This window comes from Puma concolor, chromosome B4, assembly GCF_028749965.1.
Source record: "Puma concolor isolate L17-30 chromosome B4, mPumCon1.1.hap2, whole genome shotgun sequence".
Classification (NCBI taxonomy): Eukaryota; Metazoa; Chordata; class Mammalia; order Carnivora; family Felidae; genus Puma; species Puma concolor.
The window spans coordinates 15,584,193-15,610,966 of NC_141673.1; the positions used below are offsets into that span (position 1 = coordinate 15,584,193).

The 26,774-nt window shown below is 34.7% G+C and overlaps 1 protein-coding gene and 1 non-coding gene across 4 annotated transcripts in view; both read left to right on the plus strand.

Annotated features, from left to right (window-relative positions):
• CRY1 (cryptochrome circadian regulator 1) overlaps nucleotides 1-26,774 on the plus strand; it is a 94,300-nt gene that overhangs the window by 52,822 nt on the left and 14,704 nt on the right. For all 3 annotated transcript variants that reach the window (XM_086712443.1, XM_025926715.2, XM_086712442.1), the window contains exons 2-3: nucleotides 9,592-9,700; nucleotides 26,362-26,504. In XM_086712443.1, coding sequence (XP_086568569.1) covers nucleotides 9,592-9,700; nucleotides 26,362-26,504 — 252 coding nt within the window. The remainder of the gene's footprint in view (nucleotides 1-9,591; nucleotides 9,701-26,361; nucleotides 26,505-26,774) is intronic.
• Nucleotides 19,035-19,153, plus strand: LOC112863951 (5S ribosomal RNA). The gene has a single exon (XR_003223900.1). It is a non-coding gene; the product is annotated as a 5S ribosomal RNA (ribosomal RNA).

The following is a 26,774-nucleotide window of genomic DNA, read 5'->3' on the forward strand; positions in this document are numbered from 1 at the left end:
CCGACTGAGCCACCCAGGCGCCCCTATCTCCATTGACTATTGACTCAAGTCCTAAAATCCCATTCTGCTAATTAAGGAATCAATCCCATTACAGTTGATACAGTTGATAAGATACCTAGGAATAAACCTAACCAAAGAAGTGAAAGACCTGTACTCTGAAAATAAAAGAAAGTAAAGATGACACAAAGAAATGGAAAGACATTCCATGCTCATGAAGTGGAGGAACAAATATTGTTAAAATGTCTACTACCCAAAGCAATCTACACATTCAATGCAATCCCTATCAAAATACCAACAGCATTTTTCACAGACCTAGAACAATCCTAAAATCTGTATGTAACCAGAAAAGACCCCAAATAACCAAAACAACCTTGAAAAAGAAAAACAAAGCTGGCAGCATCACAATTCCAGACTTCAAGTTATATTACAAAGCTGCAATAATCAAAACAGTATGGTATCAGCATAAAAAGAGACACATAGATCGATGGAACAGAATAGAAAACCCAGAAATTCATGCAAACTGTATGGTCAGTCTTCCAACAAAGCAGGAAGGAATATCCAATGGGAAAAAGACAGTCTCTTCCACAAATGATATTGGGAAAACTGGACAGCAACATGCAAAAGAATAAAACTGGACCACTTTCTTACACCGTACAAAAAAAAAAAATTCAAAATGGATTAAAGACCTAAATGTGACACCTGAAACCTTAACAGTCCGAAAGGAGAATATAGGGAGTAACCTCTTTGACATTGGCCTTAGCAACTTCTTTCTAGATAGGTCTCCTGAGGCAAGGGAAATAGAAACAAAAATAAACTATTGGAACTGCATAAAAATAAAAAGCTTCTGCACAGCAAAGGAAAAAATCAACAAAACTAGAAGGCAGCCTGTGGAATGGGAGAAGATAATTGCAAATGACATATCTGATAAAGGGTTAATATCCAAAATACATAAAGAACTTAAAAAGACATCCCAAAAATGAATAATCTCATTTAAAAATGGCAGAAGACAGGAACCGACATTTTTCCAAAGAAGACGTGCAGATGGCCAACAGACATGAAAAGATGCCCAACTTCAGTGATCAGGGAACTACAAATCAAAACTACAATGAGATATCACCTCATACCTGTCAGAATGTCTAAAATTAAAAACATAAACAACAGGTGTTGGCAAGGATGTGGAGAAAAGGGAACCCTTTTGGACTCTTGGTGGGAATGCAAACTGGTGCAACCACTGTGAAAAATAGTATGGAGGTTCCTTAAAAAGTTAAAAATAGAACTACTCTATGATCCAGCAATTGCACTACCAGGTATTTATCTGAAGAGTACAAAAATACTAATTTGAAGGGATACATGCACCCTGATGTTTATAGCAACGTTTTGTACAATAGCCAAATTATGCAAACAGCGTAAGTGTCCGTTGCTGATGAATGGATAAAGAAGAAATGGTACACACACACACACACACACACACACACACACACACACCGATACACAATGGAATATTATTTGTCCATAAAAAGAATGAAATCTTGCCATTTGTAATGACATGGATGGAGCTAGAGAGTATAATGCTAAGTGAAATAAGTCAGAGAAAGACAAATACCAGATGATTTCACTCATACGTGCAATTTAAGAAACAAAACAAATGAGCAAAGGGGAAAATAAAGGGATAGAGGCAAACCAAGAAACAGACTCTTAATTATAGAGAACAAACGATGGTTACCATTGGGGAGGTGGGTGAGGAAATGGGTTAAATAGGCGATGGGGATTAAGGAGTGCACTTGTGGTGATGAGCACCAGGTGTTGTATGGAAGTGTTGAATCACTATATTGTATGCTTGGAACTGATGTTACATTATATGTTAAATAACTAGAATTTAAATAAAAACTTGAGGGGCGCCTGGGTGGTTCAGTCAGTTGAGTGTCCGACTTCAGCTCAGGTCATGATCTCGCGGTTTGTGGGTTCGAGCCCCAAGTCGGGCTCTGTGCTGACAGTGCAGAGCCTGGAGCCTGCTTCAGATTCTGTGTCTCCCTCTCTCTCTGCACCCCCCCGCCACTCACACTCTGTTTCTCTCTCCTTCAAAAATAAATATTAAAAAAAATTTTTTTAAATAAAAACTTGAAAAAAAATCCTTTCTCTTGCTTTCATTAATGTATTCATTTGGTCAGTCATTAGATAAAAAAAAAATTTTTTTAAGTTTACTTATTTATTTTGAGAGAGGGAGAGAGCATGAGCGGGGATGGGGCAGAGAAAGAAGGAGAGGGAGAATCTCAAGCGGGCTTTGCACTGTCAGTGCAGAACCCAATGTGGGGCTCAAACTCGTGAAACTGTGAGATCATGACCTGAGACAAAATCAAGAGTTGGACACTTAACTGATTGAGCCACCCAGGTTCCCCTAGATAAATATTTCTTGAACTTCTATATGTCATGCATTTTCTAGGCACTGGAAAGTAGTGAACAAGATCTAGTCTTAGTCTTAAAGGAGGTTACAGTCCAGTGGCCAGTAATTCTCTCTCCCTATCTCTAGCTATTATAATCATATTAATATTGCAAGGCCTCTTCCTACCATCACCATATCTTTGAAATTTTTGCCTAAATTTTTCCCCATCTCAAAAAGAGAAATCCAGAAGTGATATCTCCCTCTTGACTTTTTGAAGCAATGTAATGTTACCCATATGTGTCTCCTACAATATATGTCACATTCAGCCTGGCAGGTTCTATTATATTTTCAAGTTTCTTTTCTAGATTTTTCAGCTGCTTCAATATTGGACATGTCTGTCACTTAATCTTGTTGTATCCCTCAAATCAATGAAACTTTGTGAATAATGAATAATATCACTCCTTAGGGGTGTTTTAGGAATTTGTGGGGGCATTTTTGTTCATCACAATGAAGTAATTAGGTTACTAGTGGAATAGTGAGAAGAGGCCAAGAATGGAAGACTTCTTGCAGTGTTCATGATAGTCTCTCAATCATCCCAGTAACTTTCAAATCCCAGTAACTTTCAAATATTCTACTAGATGTTTCATGTAAATGAAAAACTTAGAATTCTTTGAGTCTAGAGCCTAAATCCGTTTTGCATGTAAATGCTAGGTATTTTTATGAAATTTTAATATATACTGAGTTTTCCTGGCATATATTTATCACCTATTTAAAGAAAGATTGTACTTTGTGTTGTCCAGAATTTTACTAAGTCTTGCTCAACATTACATTAAATCATGTCATCAAAGGCAATACCACTTATGGTGTTTGAGTCACTAATAATACAGCTGTATCAATCTGTTTTTATAGTTGTTGAATTTACAGTGATTCTAGATGTAGGTGTAGGCATACGACTAATTCATTCTCTTTTGTCATGCCTAGATATTTACATTTTGAAGTGTGTTATTTCTGTTTAAAATATAAATGACCTTCCTTTAATTTCTTCCACATATTACAGTAAGCATTGTATTAATGGTTTAAATTTGTATATTTAGATATGTTATATTATCTATAAATGTTTTTTTAATTTTTATTTAAATTTCATAACTTAAAAGAGGGCATTAAAAAAGCAACATTGTGTCATGTTATAAGTTCACTGAGTTATGACCATTAGAGCCTGGAAAAATTAAAATTTACTTTAAAAATATATATTTAATCCGTATTGAACATTAAACTATTCTCTTTAGGGAAAATGTGTATCACAAATATTCTGACAATTTGAATAATGATTAAGTTAGATGAAAGCACTAAAAATTTGTTAACAAACCAGAAAAAAAAACATGTAAACTTGATTCAGTTTATAGACAGACAAATTGCTCCTTTATAATTTAAAATTTTTCTATAGACTTTGGTTAATGACTAAGACTCTACTTGTTTTCTTTATTATAATTAATATATCTTTAATTTTAAAAATTTGACTATGGTTTCATGCAGAGGACAGGAGAAGATTGATCTTAATTTATATTCTTTAAATTAGTTTTTTAGGGTCAGCAATGAATTGTTTTGATTTAGATCTAAGTGTAGTTTTCATCTTTGAGCATATGATAAGTATATTTTACAAACTAAAGTACAGAACCAGATGGTTTTATTCTGGTATGATACATGTTAATTTGTATGCTTTGTTTTCAACAACCATGGGATTATGTTGTATCTCATCATTGCCTTTTTTGGACTATTTTATAGACAGAACTAGCAATTCTAGTTATATAAAGTTGTTCTAGCACAGGCTAGAAAGTAGGTCATTGTGACGGGGAGTATACCAAACCACCCACTGGTTGCTATAGCAATGACCTACTTTAAGAAACTATTTCTGTTGATTCATGTTGAAATCATCTGTTGGAAATGGTATAAGGAAACTCACTGAATGTAATTTTTTTCTAATAGTAGTAAAGTAGTGATCTCTGGAAATTTTTTTAAAAAAAATCTTTAATATGTTTAAAGTAAAGAAGTATATTTTCTCACTTGACACCTTTTCTATTTATTTTGAAGTGATGCAATTAGTAAGGTAATTATATAACAGGAGAACTGTACTTATATATAGGTAATACAATTATACAAAGAGATGTGATGAATTTTACTAATGTTTGGCCTATAAAAACCAACCTGTTGCATGTAGTTAATAACTTTATTAACTGAGTCCTGAATAGTATAGTAAGGTGCCATTTTAGAGAAGATCTGAAAATATGTTCCTGTTAAAAGTGTACCCTGTGTATTTTCAATGTATTATATTGAATTACTCCATTGAATATTGGATGCCTGTTCTAAGCCACATGCATTTATAATATATAAGGGTTGAAATTCGTGTGTTCTCTGGAATATATTGAATCTGAACTCTGACAGAACTTACTCTTCCCAGTTAAGCATAAAGGATGAAAGGTTAGATTTTACATAGCACCCTTTCAAGTAACATTATCCCTTCAGCACCGAAAAGAAATCTTACATGTCAATGAATTGATACTTGAACCTAGGATATTGGAGGTTTTATTTTATGGTATTATCAATGAAGGATTATATACTTAAAGGTTAGTTGATATACAGATGCATATGTATGGTGGAATTAAAAGGATGATGTGGTATTTTATATAAATATTATCTGTCTATCAAAAGACAACTGGGCTGCTTCCATGGTTTGGCTATGTAAATAATGCTGCAGTAAACAGGGGTGCATGTATCCCTTTGAATTAGTGTTTTTGTACTGGGTAAATACCCAGTAGTGCAATTACTAGATCATAGGGAATTCTGTTTTTAACTTTTTGAGGAACCCCCATATTGTTTTCCAGGGTAGCTGCACCAATTTACATTCCCACTAACAATGCATGAAGGTTCCTTTTTCTCCACATCCTCGTCAACACTTGTTTCTTGTGTTTTTGGTTTTAGCCATTCTCACAGGTGTGAGGCGATATGTCATTGTGGTTTTGATTCTATTTCCCTGATGATGAGTGATGTTGAGTATCCTTTCATATGTCTGTTGACCATCTGGCTGTCTTCTTTGAAGAAATGTCTATTCATGTCTTCTGCCCATTTTTTTAATTGGATTATTTGTTTTTTGGGTGTTGAGTTGTATCAGTTCTTTGTATATTTTGGATACTAACCCTTTAATGTCATTTGCAAATACCTTCTTCCAGTAAGTTGTCTTTGAGTTTTGTTTGTTGTTTACTTCACTGTGCAGAAGCTTTTTATTTTGGTGATGTATGAGTAGTTTGTTTTTGCCTTTGTTTGCCTTACTCCTGTTATATATTTATTCATTCATATTTGCCTTGTCACTGGGAAAGATTTTAATCAAACCTTTGTTCCAAGTCACATTCAGGAGAAGTTATGAGTCCAGAACAATTCTACATATAGATGTAGGCATCCAACCAATTGTCTTCTGTTGTCATGCCCAGATATTTACATACAGAAATATGTGTTACTGTTTTTTGGAACTATAAACTATTCCCAGGGGAAAATAGTGGTACCTTCTCCTTAATGAATATCTACCATGTGCTAGTAATTCTGCGAGATGATTTTATAATGTTTTTCTAATTTTTTCAACAGTTGTGTAAGACAACTGTATTATTTTTTAAATCCTATTTCTAATCTTTCTAACAGAATATATTGATCACATGATGATATTTGTTTGGCAAATGTAGAAACCAAAACATAGGTTAAGAAACCTACATAGTTAGGAGTGAGACACAGATACTAATTTGAAATCCATGAGACGAAGAAGGTGATATGTATATATGATAGTTATAATGTAAAGTATAATGTGAAAGTTTCTCTAGAATGAGGTCCATATGTCCTTTGATAATTTAGAGGATGGAGAAATCACTTTCAGCTGGAAGACTGAAGATTAGTAGGATACTAACTTGAAGAGATGAAAATTGGGAAAGGTATTCTATGCTGAGGGAAATTCATGGAGCACATTACAGGAGAGTGGATGTGTAGGGAAAAGAGTAGTTTTGTTTGGTGGGAATGAAGGAAGAGTGGTAAGAGATGAACCTGAACCCTAAGTTAGTGGCCAAGCAAAATAATGTGTCCTAGGGAATGAATCTTTGAACAGGAAAGTGTGCCTCAGAAAGATTTGTTGTGGTGTATAAAATGGATTATTAAAGTGGGAAAAGATTGTTGGTACAAAGACGTATTTTCAGGCATTACAGTAAATAAATAATGCCAGCAAGAGATAACAAGGGATAGAATTATTATACCAAGAACGGAAGTGGTAGGAAGGAGGCGACCAAAAAAATTAGATAACACTTACATAACTGTGCTTACTATGGATCAGGCACTGTTCTGAGAGCTTCACATATATTAATTTAATTCTCACAACATGCTATGATATAGGTCCTATTACTATCCCTGCTTTACAGATAAGGAACCTCCCAGGATTAATTAAAGGATAGTAATTTATCTCTAGACTTGTTAAATTATGTGACATCTGTGTAATGGGATACTATGAAACCATCAAAATTGATGCTATAGAAGTATGTCTATTGCTTTGAGAAGATTCACTATTAAACCATGTTTATAGTAAATACAGTATTTCTGTTTTACTCTGAAGGAGTGTATGTTCGTTATCAATTTTATACCTTTTATGAAGTTAAAAAAAACATGTTTCTCTCATCATCACTCCCCCCTCCATTCCCACTCCTCAAAAGTGGCTATTATTAATAGCTTGGTAAGTATCTTTCCAATTATTTTCTTATGTACATGCAAAGCAAATTTTATTTTATCAAAATAAAAATCAAAATATATTTATGCATATAGTTTCAAAACTCACAGTGCAAAGGTACTATATTCTTTTTTAAAGTACCTATATTTGAGTCCACTGTACTTCTCTAATTTTTATGTGAAATTACAGTGATGGAAATAATATCCATGGAAGAAAAATACCATAATATGTAAGAGAAATATCATACTTAAATATATCTATTCCTTCATGTTATGCAGTGTCAAAACTAATTATTTGGTTGCAAAACTTTCCCATTATAATACATTGCTTCAGTCCATATCATTCTGTACAATGTTTGGTTCATAAGGTATTTATTGAAAAACATTAAAACTCTTTATTCAGCCTGTTAACAAGAAAGGGAAAAATAATTTTACCCTTAATTCCTTAATTATTAATTAATCCAGGCTTGTTTGTTTTATGCATTAATCATGTTTTTTTCATTTTCCCATTTTTTTTCCCATCTATCATTGACCTGTTTGTACCATATGGAAACATTTACATACTGAAACTAGTGGTACAAAAGAGATACCAGGATTATCTCTGCCTTGGGTTATCCTTCCAGGACATTTTAGTTTTGTTCTGTTTAAATTAAAAAATACAAAACTTAAAATTGCTAGTTCATTCAACTTCTTGATTTTTGATCTGCTACAGTGTCTAAAAACTCTTTAGACAAGCAAATACGTAAAATTAGATGCTTTCTAATAAACATCACCAAACATGATAAATTACTCATAGTTATGGATAATTTTACAAAACTCAGGTGTTTTTGTATTGATATAACAATAGCAATCTTCTTCCTCAAAGTATTTGTACATTGGTAGTGGTAGGTTGAGATAGGGGTTGGTGTTAGAGAGGTGACTCCAATCCCAGACAGAACAGGGATGAGGTGAAATATAAATGTGAAGATAGAAGGGTTTGTTTCTTATTTGTTTAACGACAGTTGTGAGACTTCCTAAGATGATACAGTGGGAGTCCTTAAAAGTCTAGCACTGTGACACTCCACACCTGTAGACTCTAAATCCTAAATGACTCCTAAATGGTAAAGAGTATCAAACTTGACTAGTTATAGTGATGTCACTAATAACTATAGTTGTAAAAAATTAACAAAACTTTCTTGATGAAATGATGGGATCAGAATGGGCAAAGAGAGCAAAATGATCTGAACTGAACAACCTCCTAAAACAATAGTGCCTGGTAGCACTTTCTGCATTGATGGAAATGTTCTTCACCTGTGCTGTCCAATATGGTAGCTACTAGGCACACATGTGGCTGTTGAGGCCTTGGAATGTGGCAAGTGTGACTGAGGAACTGAATTTTTAATTTTGATTAAATATAAATGGCTGTATATGCCTAGAGGCTACCATATGGGACAACACATTTCTGAAATGTGCCTTTTCATTTTTATTAACTGTTCCTCACAAGTAAGATACAATCAGTATTCTCAGAGAACACATGGCTTGTGGAAAGGCAGGCAAATATTTAACCTTAAGATCAAATACATAAAAGAAGCAGAGTGAAGAGAAAATAAGAAGTGTCCAGGAGAGAGGAATAGAATCTAAGTGAAATGTTAGAGAAATTAACATGAGGTAAACAATGAGGTTGAATTTTCCAGGAGTGACATCTCTTTCAACTTTGCTAGACTGCCCCATTTCTTCACACTAAAAGATGCGTAGTAAGCAGTCTTCTGCTACTGCCCCAGAATTTCCCAGCATATCTATCATGTGTAAGCTTTGTTGGTACTTATTTCATTGAGAAAAATCTATAGCTCCACCTGCCTCATGGAATTTTTCTTTTTTTAATTAACCTGGCATTCTCTACACTCAGAGTTAATGCCACATAATTTAACATCTGTTTATTATCAGTTTCTTTAATTAGATAAGAAACTTGAAAATGGGCATTATGTTTTCTTTCTCTCTTAGATGATTACAGTATCCCTTAATATTACTCAAATTCTTAAATTACTCACTTGCTCAGAGTGATTAAATAGGATATTTCCATTTTGTTTCCAATAGAGAAATGTTCTAGATTTTTCAAGGTGGCTTTTCTATTTGAACTTGAATTCTTTTCATCAATGAAACAGTGAAATCAATTCATTTAATTCCTTTATTTGTATAATTTTTATGTTTACAACTTAAACTTTGCTAACATTCAGTCACTGTTATTTAATGGAAGTTACTTAATTGAGGAATTTTATTAAAATACTGAGAACCTCATGTAACTTAAAATTTTTAAGTGTGATTTCTGGAAACAGTAATTTATAGATCAATTAGAAGTAATAAGATGATAGGAAGTACTAAAATTATGGGGTTAGCACGTCAAGTTTTAGAATAACATGATTTTGCACTACTTTATATCTTCTAAATATATATGTTTAAGAATTTTAATAATATTTTCTCTGTAGGTTTTTGCTTCAGTGTCTAGAAGACCTTGATGCCAGTCTGCGAAAATTAAACTCTCGTCTGTTTGTGATTCGTGGACAGCCAGCAGATGTGTTTCCCAGGCTTTTTAAGGTAATCTGAAAAATTTTTGCATAGAATAATAATCTTTTGTCAGAGAAGACACGTGTTTGATAAATAAGATACTTGAGGTAATTTAAAATATAGGAAATATAAGTATTTTTAAATAAAAATTTTGTGGGTTCTTTATTTTGCACTGCTGATGGGAATGCAAACTGGTGCAGCCACTCTGGAAAACAGTATGGAGGTTCCTCAAAAATTAAAGATAGAACTACCCTATGACCCAGCAATTGCACTACTAGGTATTTATCCAAAGTGTACAGGTGTGCTGTTTTGAAGGGGCACATGCACCCCAATGTTATAGCAGCACTATCGACAATAGCCAAAGTATGGAAAGAGCCCAAATGTCCATCGATGGATGAATGGATAAAGAAGATGTGGTATATATACACATTGGCAATCAAAAAGAATGAAATCTTGCTATTTGCAACAATGTGGGTGGAATTAGAATGTATTATGCTAAGTGAAATTAGAGAAAGACAAATATCATATGATCACTCATATGTGGAATTTAAGATACAAAACAGATGAACGTAAGGTAAGGAAAGCAAAAATAATATAAAAACAGGGAAGGGGACAAAACATAAAGAGACTCTTAAATACAGAGAACAATCTGAGGGTTGCTGGAGGGGTTGTGGGTGGGAGCATGGGCTAAATGGGCAAGGGACATTAAGGAGGACATTTGTTGGGATGTGCACTGGGTGTTATATGCAGGGATGAATCACTGGATTCTACTTCTGAAATCATTACACTATATGCTAACTAACTTGGATGTAAATTTAAAAAAATTTGGGGGATTATTTTATTTAATAAAAGTTACAAATGGTAAAATCAGTGAAAAATTTGGTTTACAATGAACATTTAAATCTTTCTTCTACCTTAAACTGCTAGTTTCCCTCCTAGAAGCAACAACTACTACCAGCTTCTTTTGTAGTCATTGGAAATATTTTTTATATTAATAAGAATGTATATGTCAGGTGGTTATATGTGTGTGTGTGTGTGTGTATATAAATAATATAAAGAGAGATCTGTAGCTGTGTGTATGTTACCCCCCCCCCCCCCGCTTTTTAAAACCAAGATAAGAACACACTATATTTTACACCACCTGTGCCAAGCTTTATTCACATAGCCATGTGTTTTGGAGATTGTTTCCTGTTGCTTCCTCAGTCTTTTAAATGGCTTCATAGTGTTCCATTGTGTAGGTATGCTGTGATTTTTTTTAACAAGCTTTCTACTGAACATTAGTCATTTTCCACAGGCCTTTGCTAATACAAATAATGCTGTCAGTGAACATCCTTGTCCAAATATATATCTTTGCTCATATGTGCTCATACATTTTTGGGATAGAAGAGGACTTTCTGGGTCAAAGGGCTATAATGAACAACATGCTACTAATAATACAAAACTGTAGTTTCATGGCAGAGTTTTTTAACTTGGTAAAATCTTAAATCTCCTAGTCTTACTTTGCCTTTTTTCCCCTAATGAAAACATTAGTCCTAGAGAGATTAAATGAGTTGACTAAGGTCATGCAGCTAGCTTATGGTAGTGCTCAGACCAGAAGTTGTTTTCTTGGCTATCTTTTTTTTGTCCATCCCTTCCTATTTATACCATTAGGATTCCTAATGTATATCTGCTTTTTGGTTTTTTTTGCAGCTGTTTGATTCATCAAAACATTTTAATAGTAATGTGCCTGTTTCTTTTTTTTTTTTTTTTTAATTTTTTTTTTCAACGTTTTATTTATTTTTGGGACAGAGAGAGACAGAGCATGAACGGGGGAGGGGCAGAGAGAGAGGGAGACACAGAATCGGAAGCAGGCTCCAGGCTCTGAGCCATCAGCCCAGAGCCCGACGCGGGGCTCGAACTCACGGACCGCGAGATCGTGACCTGGCTGAAGTCGGACGCTTAACCGACTGCGCCACCCAGGCGCCCCATAATGTGCCTGTTTCTAATACAGATGAGAACAGTTCCTTTCCCTGAGTGAAAATGTCCCCAGTGTTGGGAATCAAATCAACACTACTTAGTCTTTTTCATTGGTATGAAAGAAACCTTTAATGTTTAGGATTTGGCTAATGCAGCAGTTCTAGCTACTGAAAATTTACTTTATTAAAGTATGTTTTACTACTGTGGCTACTTGGAGTCAGAATTTAACCTAGGTACATGGAAGAGTTGTGGGTAGAAAGAATATCAGAAACAATGGTAATAGTTTATCAGCAACTCATGAGTATAAAATGTGTGTATCTCTAAATCCATGTGGTATAAGTAAACTGAATCCTAAGATGATTTTACTTGCAAAAATAACGAAACTTAAACAACAAGTGTTTAAAGATATGGAGAAAAGGAAACCCTCTTGCACTGTTGGTAGGAAGGCAAGCTAGTGTAGCCACTGTGGAAAACAGTATGGAGGTTCCTCAGAACTACCCTATGATCCAGTAATTGTACTACTTGGGTATTTATCCCCAAAATACAAAAACACTAAGTCAAAGGGATACATGTACCTCTACATTTATAGCAACATTATTTACACTAGCTAAGCTATGGAAGCAACCCAAGTGTCCATTGATAGATGGACATAAAAATGAAATCTTGCCATTTCCAACAAATGGATGGAGTCAGAGAGTATAATGCTAAGCAAAATAAGTCCGAGAAAGGCAAATACCATATGATGTCACTCATGTGGAATTTAAAAAACAAATAAGCCAAGGGGAAAAAAGAGAGACAGATCAAGAAACAGACTCTTAACAGTAGGGAACAAACTGATGGTTACCAGAGGAGACAGAGGTGGGGGAATGGGTGAAACGGTGATGGGGATTAAGGAGTGCACTTGTTGTGATGAACACTGGCAGAGAAACAGTGGTTTCTGCATGGGCCATAAAATACAGATACATGAACACACACACATGCATAGATGCTTACTGTTATATTCAGGTTGTTCCTTGGGCTACATACAGTAGTTTGTATAAAATACCACTTATGGAAACTTCCTTTCAGATTATACACTGTGTCTAGAGCCATAGAGGGAATTCCTTTTTGATTGCGTTGATGTTTTTATTTTTACTTTTTTTTAGAGGCACTACATGCATGTGTTTAAAAAAAAAAAACGCCTAAAAGGTTATGCAGTAAAAAGCAGGTCCCCTTCCCACTCCCCACCCTCACACCCTGTTTCTCTGAGGGGGAAGACTCTTTTGTCCATAACCAGCTGACTCATTTATATTATTGTCTCTGGTTTTATTCTAGTACAGAAGATAGAATTTTTAGTAGGTAAGTAATCCTATTTCCTACATGGGAGGTAAAACTGTTTTAGACCTGGTAGTAGTACTTTAGTTGGTTGGTATGGTGACAGTGGCTCAGTACTGATGTCTGCTGTGTATCTTCTCTTTATAGCATTCATTCTATTTATATTGAATAGATTTAGGGATGGGGTCAGGGAATTTTTATACACACATATATATGTGATAAACTATTGTGTTTTCTGATGTGTTTTCTACTTAGGATTTTTCCCAGTTAAATTCTGACTTAATATAGGACTTTTTTGTTAACTTTTTTTTTCATGTTCTGAAGAAATGATAAAGAAACTTAGACACTAATGTAGGCAAAACTAGGGTAACACTATTAATCATATGAATCTTGTATCAATTATTATTATGCAGTTAAATCTTGCATCTTCCACATTTGGTGCCAGAATGAAAAGTTACCAAGACCTTGTACATTCTAGGCCCAGCAGGAACTTTTAATGAAGAACTTAAAGAGTTGGTTTAAAACATTCTCATTATATCCAAGAAACAGGGACATGTGGCTAAAGTCTTTTATAGGTGGACTCATTGAAGCATAACAAAATGTTTTGTCCAAAATCATAGAATAAATCAAAGAAGAACATCTAAAGCTACTAACATTTCACATGCATAAAATTCATGCATTTTGAGTTATTTTGGATTCTTTATTATTTTATGGTACATGCTCATTTGAATAGGACAATTCATTCAATAGATATTGCTTGTCTGCTATTACAAGGCAGAGTTCAAGGTGCTGAGGATATACTAGTGAACCAAACAGCAGATGTTTCTACCTTCATGGAGCTTATATGATAGTGGGAAGGAGGCAGATAATAAACAAGTAAATATGCAATGTCAGGCAGTGATAGGTGCTAAAATAAAGTGTGGGATATTAAGTGCCAAGGTGAGTGAAGGGTAATTATATGAAATCATGGAAGGCCTCCCTTCTAAGATGACATATGAGCAAACCATGTGAAGGGATTAAGCCATGCAAATATATAGGGTGTGGCATTGTCAATCCACAACATTTTGCACCTTCTTCCATCAAAAGGTAGAGTTTATTTTCTCCCTTAAATCTGGTTTGGCTATGTAACTTACTTTGGCCAACTGCCAAGGGAGACATTGAATTCCAAACCCTAAGCCTCAAGCAACCTTGAAGCTTCTACTTTGCCCTTTTAGAATGCTCCTTGTATCGTGCTGGGAATATGGGCTAGAATATCAAATTATGGGAGACCATGTAGAAATAGAGGGCCAATCATGAGCCAGCACCAAGGTCTGAGATGTATGAGAGAGATTATCTCAGATCTTCCAGCCCCCACCAAGTTGTCAGCTCATTGCAAGCTCATGAGTGAGCCCAGGTGAGACCAACAGAACCACTATCTAGTTAACTGACAGTCTTGTGAGAATCAATCATTTTGAGCTACTAAGATAACTGCAACATGGGGAAATAATGATGCAGGCAGAGGGAATAGCAGTTACAAAGGCCCTGATGTGGAAGCATGCTGTGACTTGTTTAGGAACAGCAAGAAGGCCAGCGTAGCTAGAAACACACAGTGAGTGAAAAGAAAAGAGAAGGTCAGAGAGGTTTCAAGGAGCCAGATCACAGGGCTTTCTTTATGGACCATGTTTAGGGGTTTGGCTGTTACTCTGAGTGAAATGGGATGCCATGGAAATTTTTGAGTAGATGAGTGACATGATTTCACTTACATCTTTTTTTTTTTCTTTTTTATTTATTATTAACATATGATTGAGATACAATGTTATATTTCAGATATACAGCATATCAACTCAACAATTCTAGACATTAGTACTCATCAGAAGTGGTCGCCATCAGTCACCATTCAATGTTATTAAAATATTGACAGTATTCCCTATGCTGTACTTTTCATCTCCATGACTTTTATTTTGTAACTAGAAGTTTGTACCTCTTAATCTCCCTCATTTATTTTGACCATTTCCTCACCTGCATCCCCTCTGGCAACCATTAGTTTGTCCTCTGTATTTGAGAGTCTGTTTGGTTTGTTTGTTCATTTGTTTTGTTTTTCAGATTCCACATGTAAGTGAAATCATATTATATTTGTCTTTCTCTGATTTATTTCACTTAGAATAATACCTGCTAGGTCCATCCATGTTGTTGTAAATGGCAAGATTTCATTCTTTTTTGTGACTGAGTAATATTCCATTGTGTATATATGTACTACATCTTCTTTCTCCATCTATAAATGGACACTTAGGTTGCTTCCAAATCTTGACTATTATAAATAGTGCTGCAGAAAACATAGAGGTACATATATCTTTTGAATTAGTGTTTTCATTTTCTTTGGGTAAATAGCCAGTCATGGAATTACTGGGTCATATGGTATTTCTATTTTTAATTTATGAGGACCCTCCATATTGTTTTCCACAGTAGCTGCACCAGTGTACATTCTCACCAACATTGCATGAGAGTTCCCTTTTCTCCATACTCTTGCCAACACTTGTTATCTCTTGTCTAAATAAAAATTTATTTTTTGTTTATTTTTTTAATGTTTACTTATTTATTTTGTTGGGGAGGGGCAGAGAGAGAGAGGGAGAGAGAGAGTCAGCACAGAGCCTGATGCTGGGCTCTATCCCACAACTCTGAGCTCATAACCTAAGTTGAATCCTAGAATCGGACACTCAACCGACTGAGCCACCTAGGTGCCCTTCTTGGCTTTTTAAGACTAGCTATTCTGCCTGGAATGAGTGATGTTGAGCATCTTGTTTTGTATGTTGGCCATCTATATGTCTTCTTTGAAAAAATGTCTGTTTAGGTCCCCTGACCTGAATTATTTAATTAAATTACTATAATTTATAATAAATCAACTTTATTTAATTACATGTAATTACAAATGAATGTAAAAATTAAATTTATTGTAATTTTATTTATTATCATTAAATTATAATAAATTAACCTGAATTAATAAAAATGAAGTTTTTATTTAATCAGATTTTAGGGGGTGTTTTTGGTATTGAGTTGTATAAATTCTTTACATATTTTGGATACTAACCCCTTATCAAATTGATATATCATTTGCAAGTATCTTCTTTCATTCGATAGGTTGCCTTTTTGTTTTGTTGGTTTCCTTCGCTGTGCAAAAGCTTTTTATTTTGGTGTACTCCTTATACTTTAATTTGCTTTTGTTTCCCTTGCCTGAGGAGACGTATCCATAAAGATGTTGCTTAATCTACTGTCTCATCTTAACAATGAGAAGAAAGTGAATATGCCACAAAATCATGGGTTTTTTTTTTAACCTACTAGAGAGTTGAGGACACAAAGAAACCTAAATAAACTAACTTCCATAAAGCAATGAGCCTTTCGTAGGAAAGAAGAGACTCATAGCTGGCTATATTCCTGGTGACACACCAGAAAGAAAAGGGAATCCACTGTAGTTGAGAGTAAAAAGAAATCAGTAGAAATTTTACCTAGCTTTTGTGGTCATATATGGACTGACATGGCAGATTAGAATCCCAAGAAACCCAAATTACAGAGCAAGTTCACACTCACTCTCTACAGTGCTTTTGTGGAATACCAGTGGCAATATACCAAAGGCTAAACCAAAGCAGAAGAGCTGAGAGAGATTCCTCTTGAAGTGCTACTGGGCATTCACTTAGTGCAAAGTAGCAGTCCACTGAAGCTGGGGACAGGACAGCAGGCTAGAAAGATGTCTCCAGAGGAATAGAAAATTAGGGAGCAAAGCTGGAAAGCAAAGAGAACTCCACAGCAACCATAAGACTGATGGGTAGCAACAAGGTAGAGAGAAGTGTACAGTTTGTAAAGCTATTGACTGGGTTGTCAAGCAGAGAGAGACATCTAGAATCTTTTCCATACTCAAATTCCAAGCTCTGTTGAAGAAGTTTGGCTCCTACCCTTAAAATATTTGAACCCAGTGGTGAACGGAAGGAATTTAACTAAAGTAGCAACAAAGCCAAGACCCACCTCAATTACAGATGATAGTAATTCAACTTCTAGCAGTCAGAGCCAAGACTATGCAATTTTCTAGAGATAAATATTATTTATTCCATCTCTATTCTTTATACCATTGTCATACAATCAACTTATGAGACACATGATGAAGCAGGAAAATGTGACTTGCAATCACGTAAAATGAAAAAAAAAGAAAAAGCAGAAATAGCCCCACAGTTGATGCAAATGTTGGGATTAGAATTAAGGACTTTGCAATAATGATGCTATAGATATTGAAGAATCTAGTCGAAGGTGAAAAATGTGATTAGGTGATAATTTCAGTATAAAAGTGGAAACTATTAAAAAGAAGGAAATGAAGAATTCATTCAGTGGGCTTAATCCAGATTGGACAAAGCAGAACAAAGGATCAGTGAACTTGAAGATGGGCAATGGACACAAAAATAAACGCAAAATGGATGAAGGACCTGAATGTGAGGCAGGAAACCATTAAAACCCTAGAGGAGAGAGCAGGAAAAAAACCTCTTTGACCTCAGCCGCAGCAATTTCTTACTTGACACATCTTGAAAGGCAAGGGAATTAAAAGCAAAAATGAACTGTTGGGACCTCATCAAGATAAAAAGCTTCTGCACTGCAAAGGAAACAATCCACAAAACTAAAAGGCAACCGACGGAAAGGGAAAAGATATTTGCAAATGACATATCGGACAAAGGGCTAGGATCCAAAATCTATAAAGAACTCACCAGATTCCACACCCGAAAAACAAATAATCCAGTGAAGAAATGGGCAGAAGACATGAATAGACACTTCTCTAAAGAAGACATCCAGATGGCCAACAGACATATGAAAAGATGCTCAGCGTCACTCCTCATCAGGGAAATTCAAATCAAAACCACACTGAGATACCACCTCACGCTGGTCAGAGTGGCTAAAATGAACAAATCAGGAGACTATAGATGCTGGAGAGGATGTGGAGAAACGGGAACCCTCTTGCACTGTTGGTGGGAATGCAAACTGGTGCAGCCGCTCTGGAAAACAGTGTGGAGTTTCCTCAAAAAATTAAAACTAGATCTACCCTATGACCCAGCAATAGCACTGCTAGAAATTTACCCAAGGGATACAGGAGTGCTGATGCATAGGGGCCCTTGTACCCCAATGTTTATAACAGCACTTTCAATAATAGCCAAAAATTATGTAAAGAGTCTAAATGTCCATAAACTGACAAACGAATAAAGAAGATGTGGTTTATATATACAATGGAATACTACTTGGCAATGAGAAAGAATGAAATCTGGCCATTTGCAGCAACATGGATGGAACTGGAGGGTATTGTGCTAAGTGAAGTAAGTCAGGCAGAGAAAGACAGATACTATATGTTTTCACTCTTATGTGGATCCTGAGAAACTTAACAGAAGACCATGGGGGAGGGGAAGGGGAAAAAAAAGTTACAGAGAGGGAGGGAGGCAAACCATAAGAGACTCTTCAATACTGAGAACAAACTGAGGGTTGATGGGGGGTGAGGGAGAGGGGAAAGTGGGTGATAGGCATTGAGGAGGGCACCTGTCAGGATGAACACTGGGTGTTGAATGGAAACCAATTTGACAATAAAGTATATTTAATATTTTAAAAATAAAAAAAGAAGATGGGCAGTTGAAATTATCTCAACTGAAGCACAAAGAGAAGGAAGTCTTTAAAAAGAGAACAGTCTGTGAAACAATAGTAAATGGCCTGATATATGTATAACTGCAGACCTAGAAAATAAGGGGAGAGAGGTTTGGGACAAGAAAAAAAAAATGTTTGAAGAGATAATGGTTGACCATTTTCTAAAATTGATGAAAGATATCAACCCACAGTGTCAAGAACTCAAAAAACCCTAAAGAGCATAAATATAAAGAAAACTACATCTTGCCACTTCATGGTCAATTAACTAAAAGCCAAAGATAGAAATTTTATAAGCAACCAGAAGAGAAAAGACATATTCAGGGAACCACAATAAGAATGTTGGTGGTTTTTTATTAGAAACAGTTGAGTCCAGAAGGCAATCGAATGGCATCTTTAAAGAACTACGAACAACTTTGTTAACGTAGCAAAAATATTCATTTAAAAAAAGAAGGTAGTCTATGGCCATGCCACCCTGAATACACCCAATCTCATCTGAACCCGGAAGCTAAGCAGGGTTGGGCCTGGTTAGTACTTGGATGGGAGACCACCTGGGAATACCAGGTGCTGTAGATGATAGATAGATAGATAGATAGATAGATAGATAGATAGATAGATAGATAGGAAGAAAGAAAGAAGATAAACAGGTAAATTTAAATTTAAAAAGAAAGTAAAATGAAGGCATTTTCAGACAGTCAAAAATAGAATAATTCATATCCAAAAGATCTATACTCTAAGAAATACTAAAAGAAGTTCTGCTAGGTGAAAGGAAATCATTCTGAATGAAAGATAGGATCTGCAAAAAAGAAGAAAGCACTAAATATATGGGTAAATACAAAATAACTTGTTTGTTATTTTTAGTTATGTATATTTATATATCCTATTTTCTTTAAAAGACTGTTGACAGGTTAAAAACAACTAATAGTGAATTATAGGAGGTAATCAATATTAAGGGGCTTATAACATGTATAGAAATAAAATTTATAACAGGATCACACAAGATGGGAGGGACATAAATATAAGTATATATAAGTTCTTACATTATTCAATAGTAATATATGATTTGAAGGTAGTTAGTGGTAAGAATGCACATTATGATCTAAAATAACATGAACAGCTACTTCAGAAAATTCAATAGAGGAATTTTAAATGGGATACAAAAAAATATTTGACTCATTCACATGAAAGCAGGTAGATAAATTTAAGCTCAACTATGCCAGTTGTATTCAGTGTAAATAGTTTAAACTCTCCATTTGAAAGGCACAGAATAAAAAGCAAGAACCAACTAGATGCTGATGAGACATTTTAAAAATATGAAGAAACAGGAGATAGAGGTTTCCAGTTATGGAATAAATAAGTCACAGGAATAAAAGGCACAGCATAATGAATATAGTCCGTGATATTGTAATAGCGTTTTATGGTGACAGATAGTAGCCATATTTGTGGTGAGGATAGCATAGCATATAGAGAATTTGAATCACAGTGTTGTTGTACATCTGAAACTAATGTACCATTGTGTATCAACTATACTCAAAAATTTTTAATGAATAAACAGTTTGAAATAAAAAGTGGAAAAGATGTGCTTTGCAAACAGCGTAAGAAAGTAGAATTCAAGGCAAAATTAAGAGTAATCTTACATCAAGAAGGTATAACTATTATAAGTGTACATGTACCAGGTAACAGCATAAAAACATATGAATCTCAAACTGATAAACTCTCTCAGTTGTTGATAGAATATACAAAAATTAATAAAGATATAGATGATATGAATAATGCTATCAACTGATTTGGTATACTGATATTTGCAGAACACTATACCCCAAAGCTATAGAAAATATATTCTTTTTTAGCACATATGAAATATTCACCAAGAGAGACCATATGCTTAGCCACAAAATGGGTATCAATAAATTTCAAAAGATTGACATTCTATAGAATGTATTCTTTGGCTTCAATAGAATTAAATTAAAATGAATAGGAAAAAAATCATAAATATTTATAACTGATAATGGAAAAATATATAAAAATTCATGAGATTCACCACTTTACTTCAGTTAAAAATAGTCTTAATATTAGGGTAATTTCTTTAAAATATTAAAATTCAACTTGTCATTAAAAAAACAAACATTTATGGGATTCAGCTACAGCAGTGCTTAGAGGAATATTAGTAGCTTTCAGTACTCCATTAGGAAAGAAGGAATCAAAGAACTAAGCTTCCACCTTAAAAAGTAGAAAAAGAAAAAATTAAACCTATAGTATAGTAAGTAGAAGAAAGGAAATAACAGAGGAATGAAAATCAGTGAAACAGAAAGACGATACAGAAAATAAATGTGCGATAATTTATTGTCTGTCAGCTCTAATTCACCCTTCTAAGTCCTGCTATGTGATAGTGAAGCTGGGTGCTGTAAACATTTTTCCTTTGCCAGCTGGCTTGATACTAGAATTCCTCAATAGATATTGTTGGTGGTTCTCTGCCAAGTCATAGTAGGAGAGAAAGGGTTTTCCTTATTGGTAGTCTTGTGTGTTTTTCCTGCCACATTAGCTAGCAGTTGAGCATATGGGAGGCCCAGTAGTCTTTACCTCAGCCTCCCTCCTGAGCAAGCCCCAGCTTACCCACACCCTCTGGTAAATTTCCCTGCCCCTGATAGGCCACTTCCACAGACCAGCTGCAGTTCACCCAGACCCCTGTGTAGGAAGTTTCTCAACCACCCAGCTTACTATTAACCAGGTCTGGCCTTGCCCTTTAGCAGGTTCATTCTCTACAGGAAAGGTTTTGTGTTACTGTGGCAGCAAGATCCATGCATTAATGTGGGAGTCTCAGTGGAGGGTTCTTTTCTTCTGAGTTCTTAATTCATTATTTACTTATTTTCTCTCCATTTAGTGGTGGTGGCTGTGTTGTGCAATTGCTAATTTTGGACACCTTAGACAAGTACTGTCCAACAGAAGCCACATACATAATTTTAAATTTTCTAATAGCCACATTAAAAAAAGTAAAAAGAAACAGATAAAGTTATTTATTATTATTATTATTATTATTTTAATTTTTAGCATGAGCAGGGGAGGGGGCAGAGGGGGAGAGAAGCTTTTAAGCAGGCTCCATACTCAGTGCAGAGCCTGATGCAAGGCTCAGTCCCATGATCCTGGGATCATGACCTGAGCCAAAACCAAGAGTCAAATGCTCAACTGACTGAGCCACTCAGGCGCCCAGAGTTAATTTTAATAATATATTTTATTTAACCCAGTATATCTAAAATATCCTTTTAATGTAAAATGAGTATTAAAATTTTAAGCTATTTTAATCTTTTTTTCATATGAAGTCTTTGAAATTCAGTGTATATTTTATGTTTACAGCACATCTCTGTTCCAGTTAGCTACATTTCAAGTGCTCAGAAGCCACTTCTGTGGGTGGTGACTATCTACCATATTGGATAGTGTAGCTTTAACTCCTCTTTTACTCCTTGTCGTTGTTGACCACCTTTTACTTGCTAATATTCTTCATATTAAATGTTCCCTGTTCAAATTGCTGATGTTGTCTGTTTCTTGACTGAATCCTGATTGATTTCAGTCAACAAAGCCAAAAACTGGATCTTGAAAAGATTGAATTGATAAACTTCTAGCAATATTGATCAGGGTGAAAAAGGGAGAAAATTTCTATCATAGCATTTCTATCATTCTTTATCAGGAATAAAAAAGGGGGCTATCACTAGAGATTCTCTAAACTTCAAAAGTATTATAAAGGATGTAAACATGATGCCAATAAATTAGACAACCAAGATGAAATGAAAAATTTCTTGAAAGTACAAGTTACAGAATTTTCAGAAAAAGAAAAAAAAGGAAAAGTGAATAGTCCTTTATCTCTTAAAGAACTTGAATTTATAATGGAAAACCTTTCCAAAAATAAAACTCCAGGCCCAGAATGGCTTTAATTGTGAATTCTATCATGTATTTGAGAAAGAAATCATACCAATTTTACAGTACTTCTCAGAAAATATGGGGAAATGTTGGGAACACTTCCCCAAAACATTTGTTTTATGAAACCAGCATAATTCTAATACCATACTCTAATATCAAAACCTGATAAAGAGATTTTAAGGAAAAAAAGGGGGGGATAGCCAAATGTCTCCCAGAAACAGACTCAGATATTCTTAATAATATATTAACAAATTGAAATTAGCAATATTTTTAAACAATACTACATCATGATCCAGTGAGGTTTATTCCAGGAATACAAAACTGGTTCAACATTATAAAAATCAATTAAAATAATTCTTCCTAGTAATAGAATAAAGGAAAATATATTATGATTATCTCAATAGATGAAGAAAAAGCATTTGACAGAATTCAACATTGATTTATGATTAAAAATACCTTTAAACTAGGAATAGAAAATTTGTAAGTGTTAATTTGATAAAGGTTGTCTATAAGAAAACATAACTAATGTCATTCTTAATGGTGATATATTGAGTACTTTCTGCCTAAGATAAGGAGTAAAGCAAGGATATGTACTTTTACCACTTACTGAAAGCTAACCAGTGTAATTGGGAAGGAAAAAGAGTAGATAATTAGCTTACTAGCTTATTACCCTTTTCCCCATATTTCCTATCATAGCATTATATTTTTTCTTTTTTTTTTTTTTTAAATTTTTTTTTCAATGTTTATTTATTTTTGGGACAGAGAGAGACAGAGCATGAACGGGGGAGGGGCAGAGAGAGAGGGAGACACAGAATCGGAAACAGGCTCCAGGCTCTTAGCCATCAGCCCAGACTCTGACGCGGGGCTCGAACTCACGGACCGCGAGATCGTGACCTGGCTGAAGTCGGACGCTTAACCGACTGCGCCACCCAGGCGCCCCGAGCATTATATTTTTTTCTAATAGTTAGTACTTTTTAAATTTATCTCCAGATTATCAATCTTCCTCAGTAAGCTCCAGGAAGGAGGGACCTAGTGTTATATCTGGCCTGTATTAAGAATTATAATATTTGACGTATGAGTGAATACATTTAATGTTTGGGGAACCTTCTCTTCTGTATCTTTTCATATTTATTGTGGAGAGATAATCACTAATTTATCCCCAGAGAAGAAGTTAAAGATTTCATTGGTGAGTTTAGTAGAAGGACCTAGCTGAGCATAGCTCAGATTGTACCTTTTCTTTTCTTCACTTGCTAAGAACACATATCCTATTCTCTTCTCCTGAGTCATAAATTTTATAGGGGAGCCCCCATTGCAGGGAAGGTGTTGCTTATCATTGGGTGGGTAAATCTGTTTTATTCAGGGATGAAATATTCTCAAGCTTACCTGCCCATAAACCTAGTATGTTTTCTCCAATTCTTCTTTACTAGTAATGTGGTCTATATTTTTATCTTTAACTGTGATTTATGTTCCCTTCCTTTACAAGGAAAAAGGGAAGGGAGTGTTACTGAGTCATCTTAAACTCTATCATCTATCTAAAAACTAAAAACTTATTTATAAAAAAATCATAGAGGGGCGCCTGGGTAGCTCAGTCGGTTAAGTGTCCGACTCTTGATTTTGGCTCAGGTCATGATCTCATGGTTTGTGGGATTGAGCCCCATGTTAGGCTCAGCACTGACAGCATGGAGCCTGCTTGGGCTTCTCTGTATCCCTCTCTCTCTCTGCCCCTCTCCTACTCATGTTCTCTCTCTCACTCAATAAGTAAACATTTAAAAAATCATAGAATTTTTAACTACTACTTAGGGAAAAAAAAGTTGTAACGTAAAAGGCAGAGAAAGGTTGCTATCATTAAAATATAAGGAGCTCTTACAAGTCCAAAGAGAAAAATTCATTGCCATAGAAAACCAAGCAAACATAAGCTGCAACTCACAAAACAAGAAATATCTGAATGGCTAGTAATAATAGCTGCCATTCATTGAGGACTTACTGTATACTATGTCCTTAACAATTTACTTGCATTATGTCATATAAACAGTAACAATGGTTTTTTTTGTTTGTTTTACTGTAGCAAATACATAGTTTTTATTATATGCTAGCTACTCTAAGCACATTACTTACAATCTACCTATTTTATAAACAAGGAAGCAGGCAGGAGGAGTTTAGCCATTTGTGCAAATAGTTGAGCCAGTCTTTTAACGCAGGAGGTCTGAGTTTAGAGCCTATGTGTGGTTTTTTTTTTAACATTTATTTTATTTTTGAGAGAGTGGATGTGTGTGTGCATGCGTGAGGGAAGGACAGAGAGAGAGGGGGACAGAGGATCCAAAATCAGGCTCTGTGCTGACAGAAGAGAGCCTAATGCAGGGCTCAAACTCACCAACCATGAGATTGTGACCAAGCTGAAGTCAGAAGCTTAACTGACTGAGCCACCCAGGCGCCCTTAGGTCCTGGGTTTTTTAAATGCTACTTTATACTTCTTGTCCATAAAACAAAGAAATATAATGCTTTCCTACTCATTTTAATTTTATTTTTAAATTTCAAAAACAGTACGTGATTGTACTAACAAATGTGAACAGTGCAACTGTGTGTAAAATAAAAAATAATTACTTTATTTGCACTCCTAAATTCTACTCTTCAAAGGTAAAAGCTGTTGATCACTTGATATGCATTCTTCAAGGTTTTCAAGAAAATAAAATTTTAAAATTTTAAAAATTATTTTTCTGTTTATTCCATGTGTATGTATGTGTTAGTTTTTTTTTTTTTAAAAAAAAACCTTTAACACATGCTGTTGGCAAGTGTATGGGGAGCAAGCACTTTGGTGTACTGCTGATGAGAGTGTAAATTGGTACACTATATCTGGTGGAAAATTTGGTGTGTCTATAAAAATTTTAAATGTACTTACCTTATCCATTCATTGTTTTTCAAGGGACTATTTCTAGGAAAAATAGAACAAATGCCCCAGAATGTTTAAGATGAACGCATAAAGATAAGGATAGACACTGCATGGTTTATAGTAGCAATTTTTTTTTTTTAATCACACCATTGGAAACAGCCCTTGTCTAAACTGTCCAGGTTTAGAGAATTAGTGTGTTTACTATATAATTAGTTAACTAATGGTAGAATTGCTGTTGATTTTTTTTTTCTTTGTAAGATATATCAGAGTAGATTTTAGAATTAAAAAGAAAAGCTACTACCCGCTGGGGAAATCAGTTAATTACCTGAAGTCACAGTCTCCACACTGAAAATCACTATAAGGAGATGTGTACATAACTTATCAATATAGCACCTGATACTCACTAAATATCTGGTATTATTATTACTATCTCTGTATCTCCACAGTTAGCATTTTTTGGTAATCAGAAATAACAAATTACAAAAGAGTACCTCAGCAAAGCATTGTGTATACCATATTAACTATCAAAGGTTTATGAAAGACCAATTCTTAGAATCAACAGACATAAATTCAGGTATTCTGGCTCTTTGTGAACATGGGCAAGTCCCTAAATTTTTAAAATAATCCTATCTGCCAAATGGAGATACCAACCAAAGAGGTAAAGTGAGGATTATTTTGAGGAACAAATGTAAATTATTTGAAAAGTAGAGTGCTATACAAACACATTTAGTGTAGGAAGCTGGTTTTAAGCATATTATTAGATTGTCTAATGCCTAGTACAATGCTTGAACTCTAATCACTATACATTTCTTAACATATTTTTGAATTTATAAATTGTGTGGTTTCTTCCTGCATATTCAAAGTTTATGTATAATAATTTCATATGTAGAGTTTGAGCTTATCACTTTTTCCAGAATGTGTTGTTGTAATAGAAAAAATAATTATTAAGATTTGTGTACATTTTTGTCCGTTTTTCTTACTTTAGGAATGGAACATTACTAAACTTTCAATTGAGTATGATTCTGAGCCCTTTGGAAAGGAACGAGATGCAGCCATTAAGAAACTGGCTACTGAAGCTGGAGTAGAAGTTATTGTACGAATTTCACATACATTATATGACCTGGACAAGTAAGTTTTTCTTTTATTCTGGTAGAATATACATAACATAAAATTTGTTATCTCAACCATTTTTAAGCATACAGTTTAGTGGTATTAAGCACATGGACCAGTAAGTTTTAACCTGTGGGACTTAAGTTTGTGAAATGAAAATAACAACATACACATAGAATTGTGGGAGAATTAAATGAATGTATGTTAAGTCCTTAGCCTTTTAACTGCTGTGATTTTTTATTTACTCAATGAGAGATGCCAAAATTACAGGCACATTTAGTGCATAAG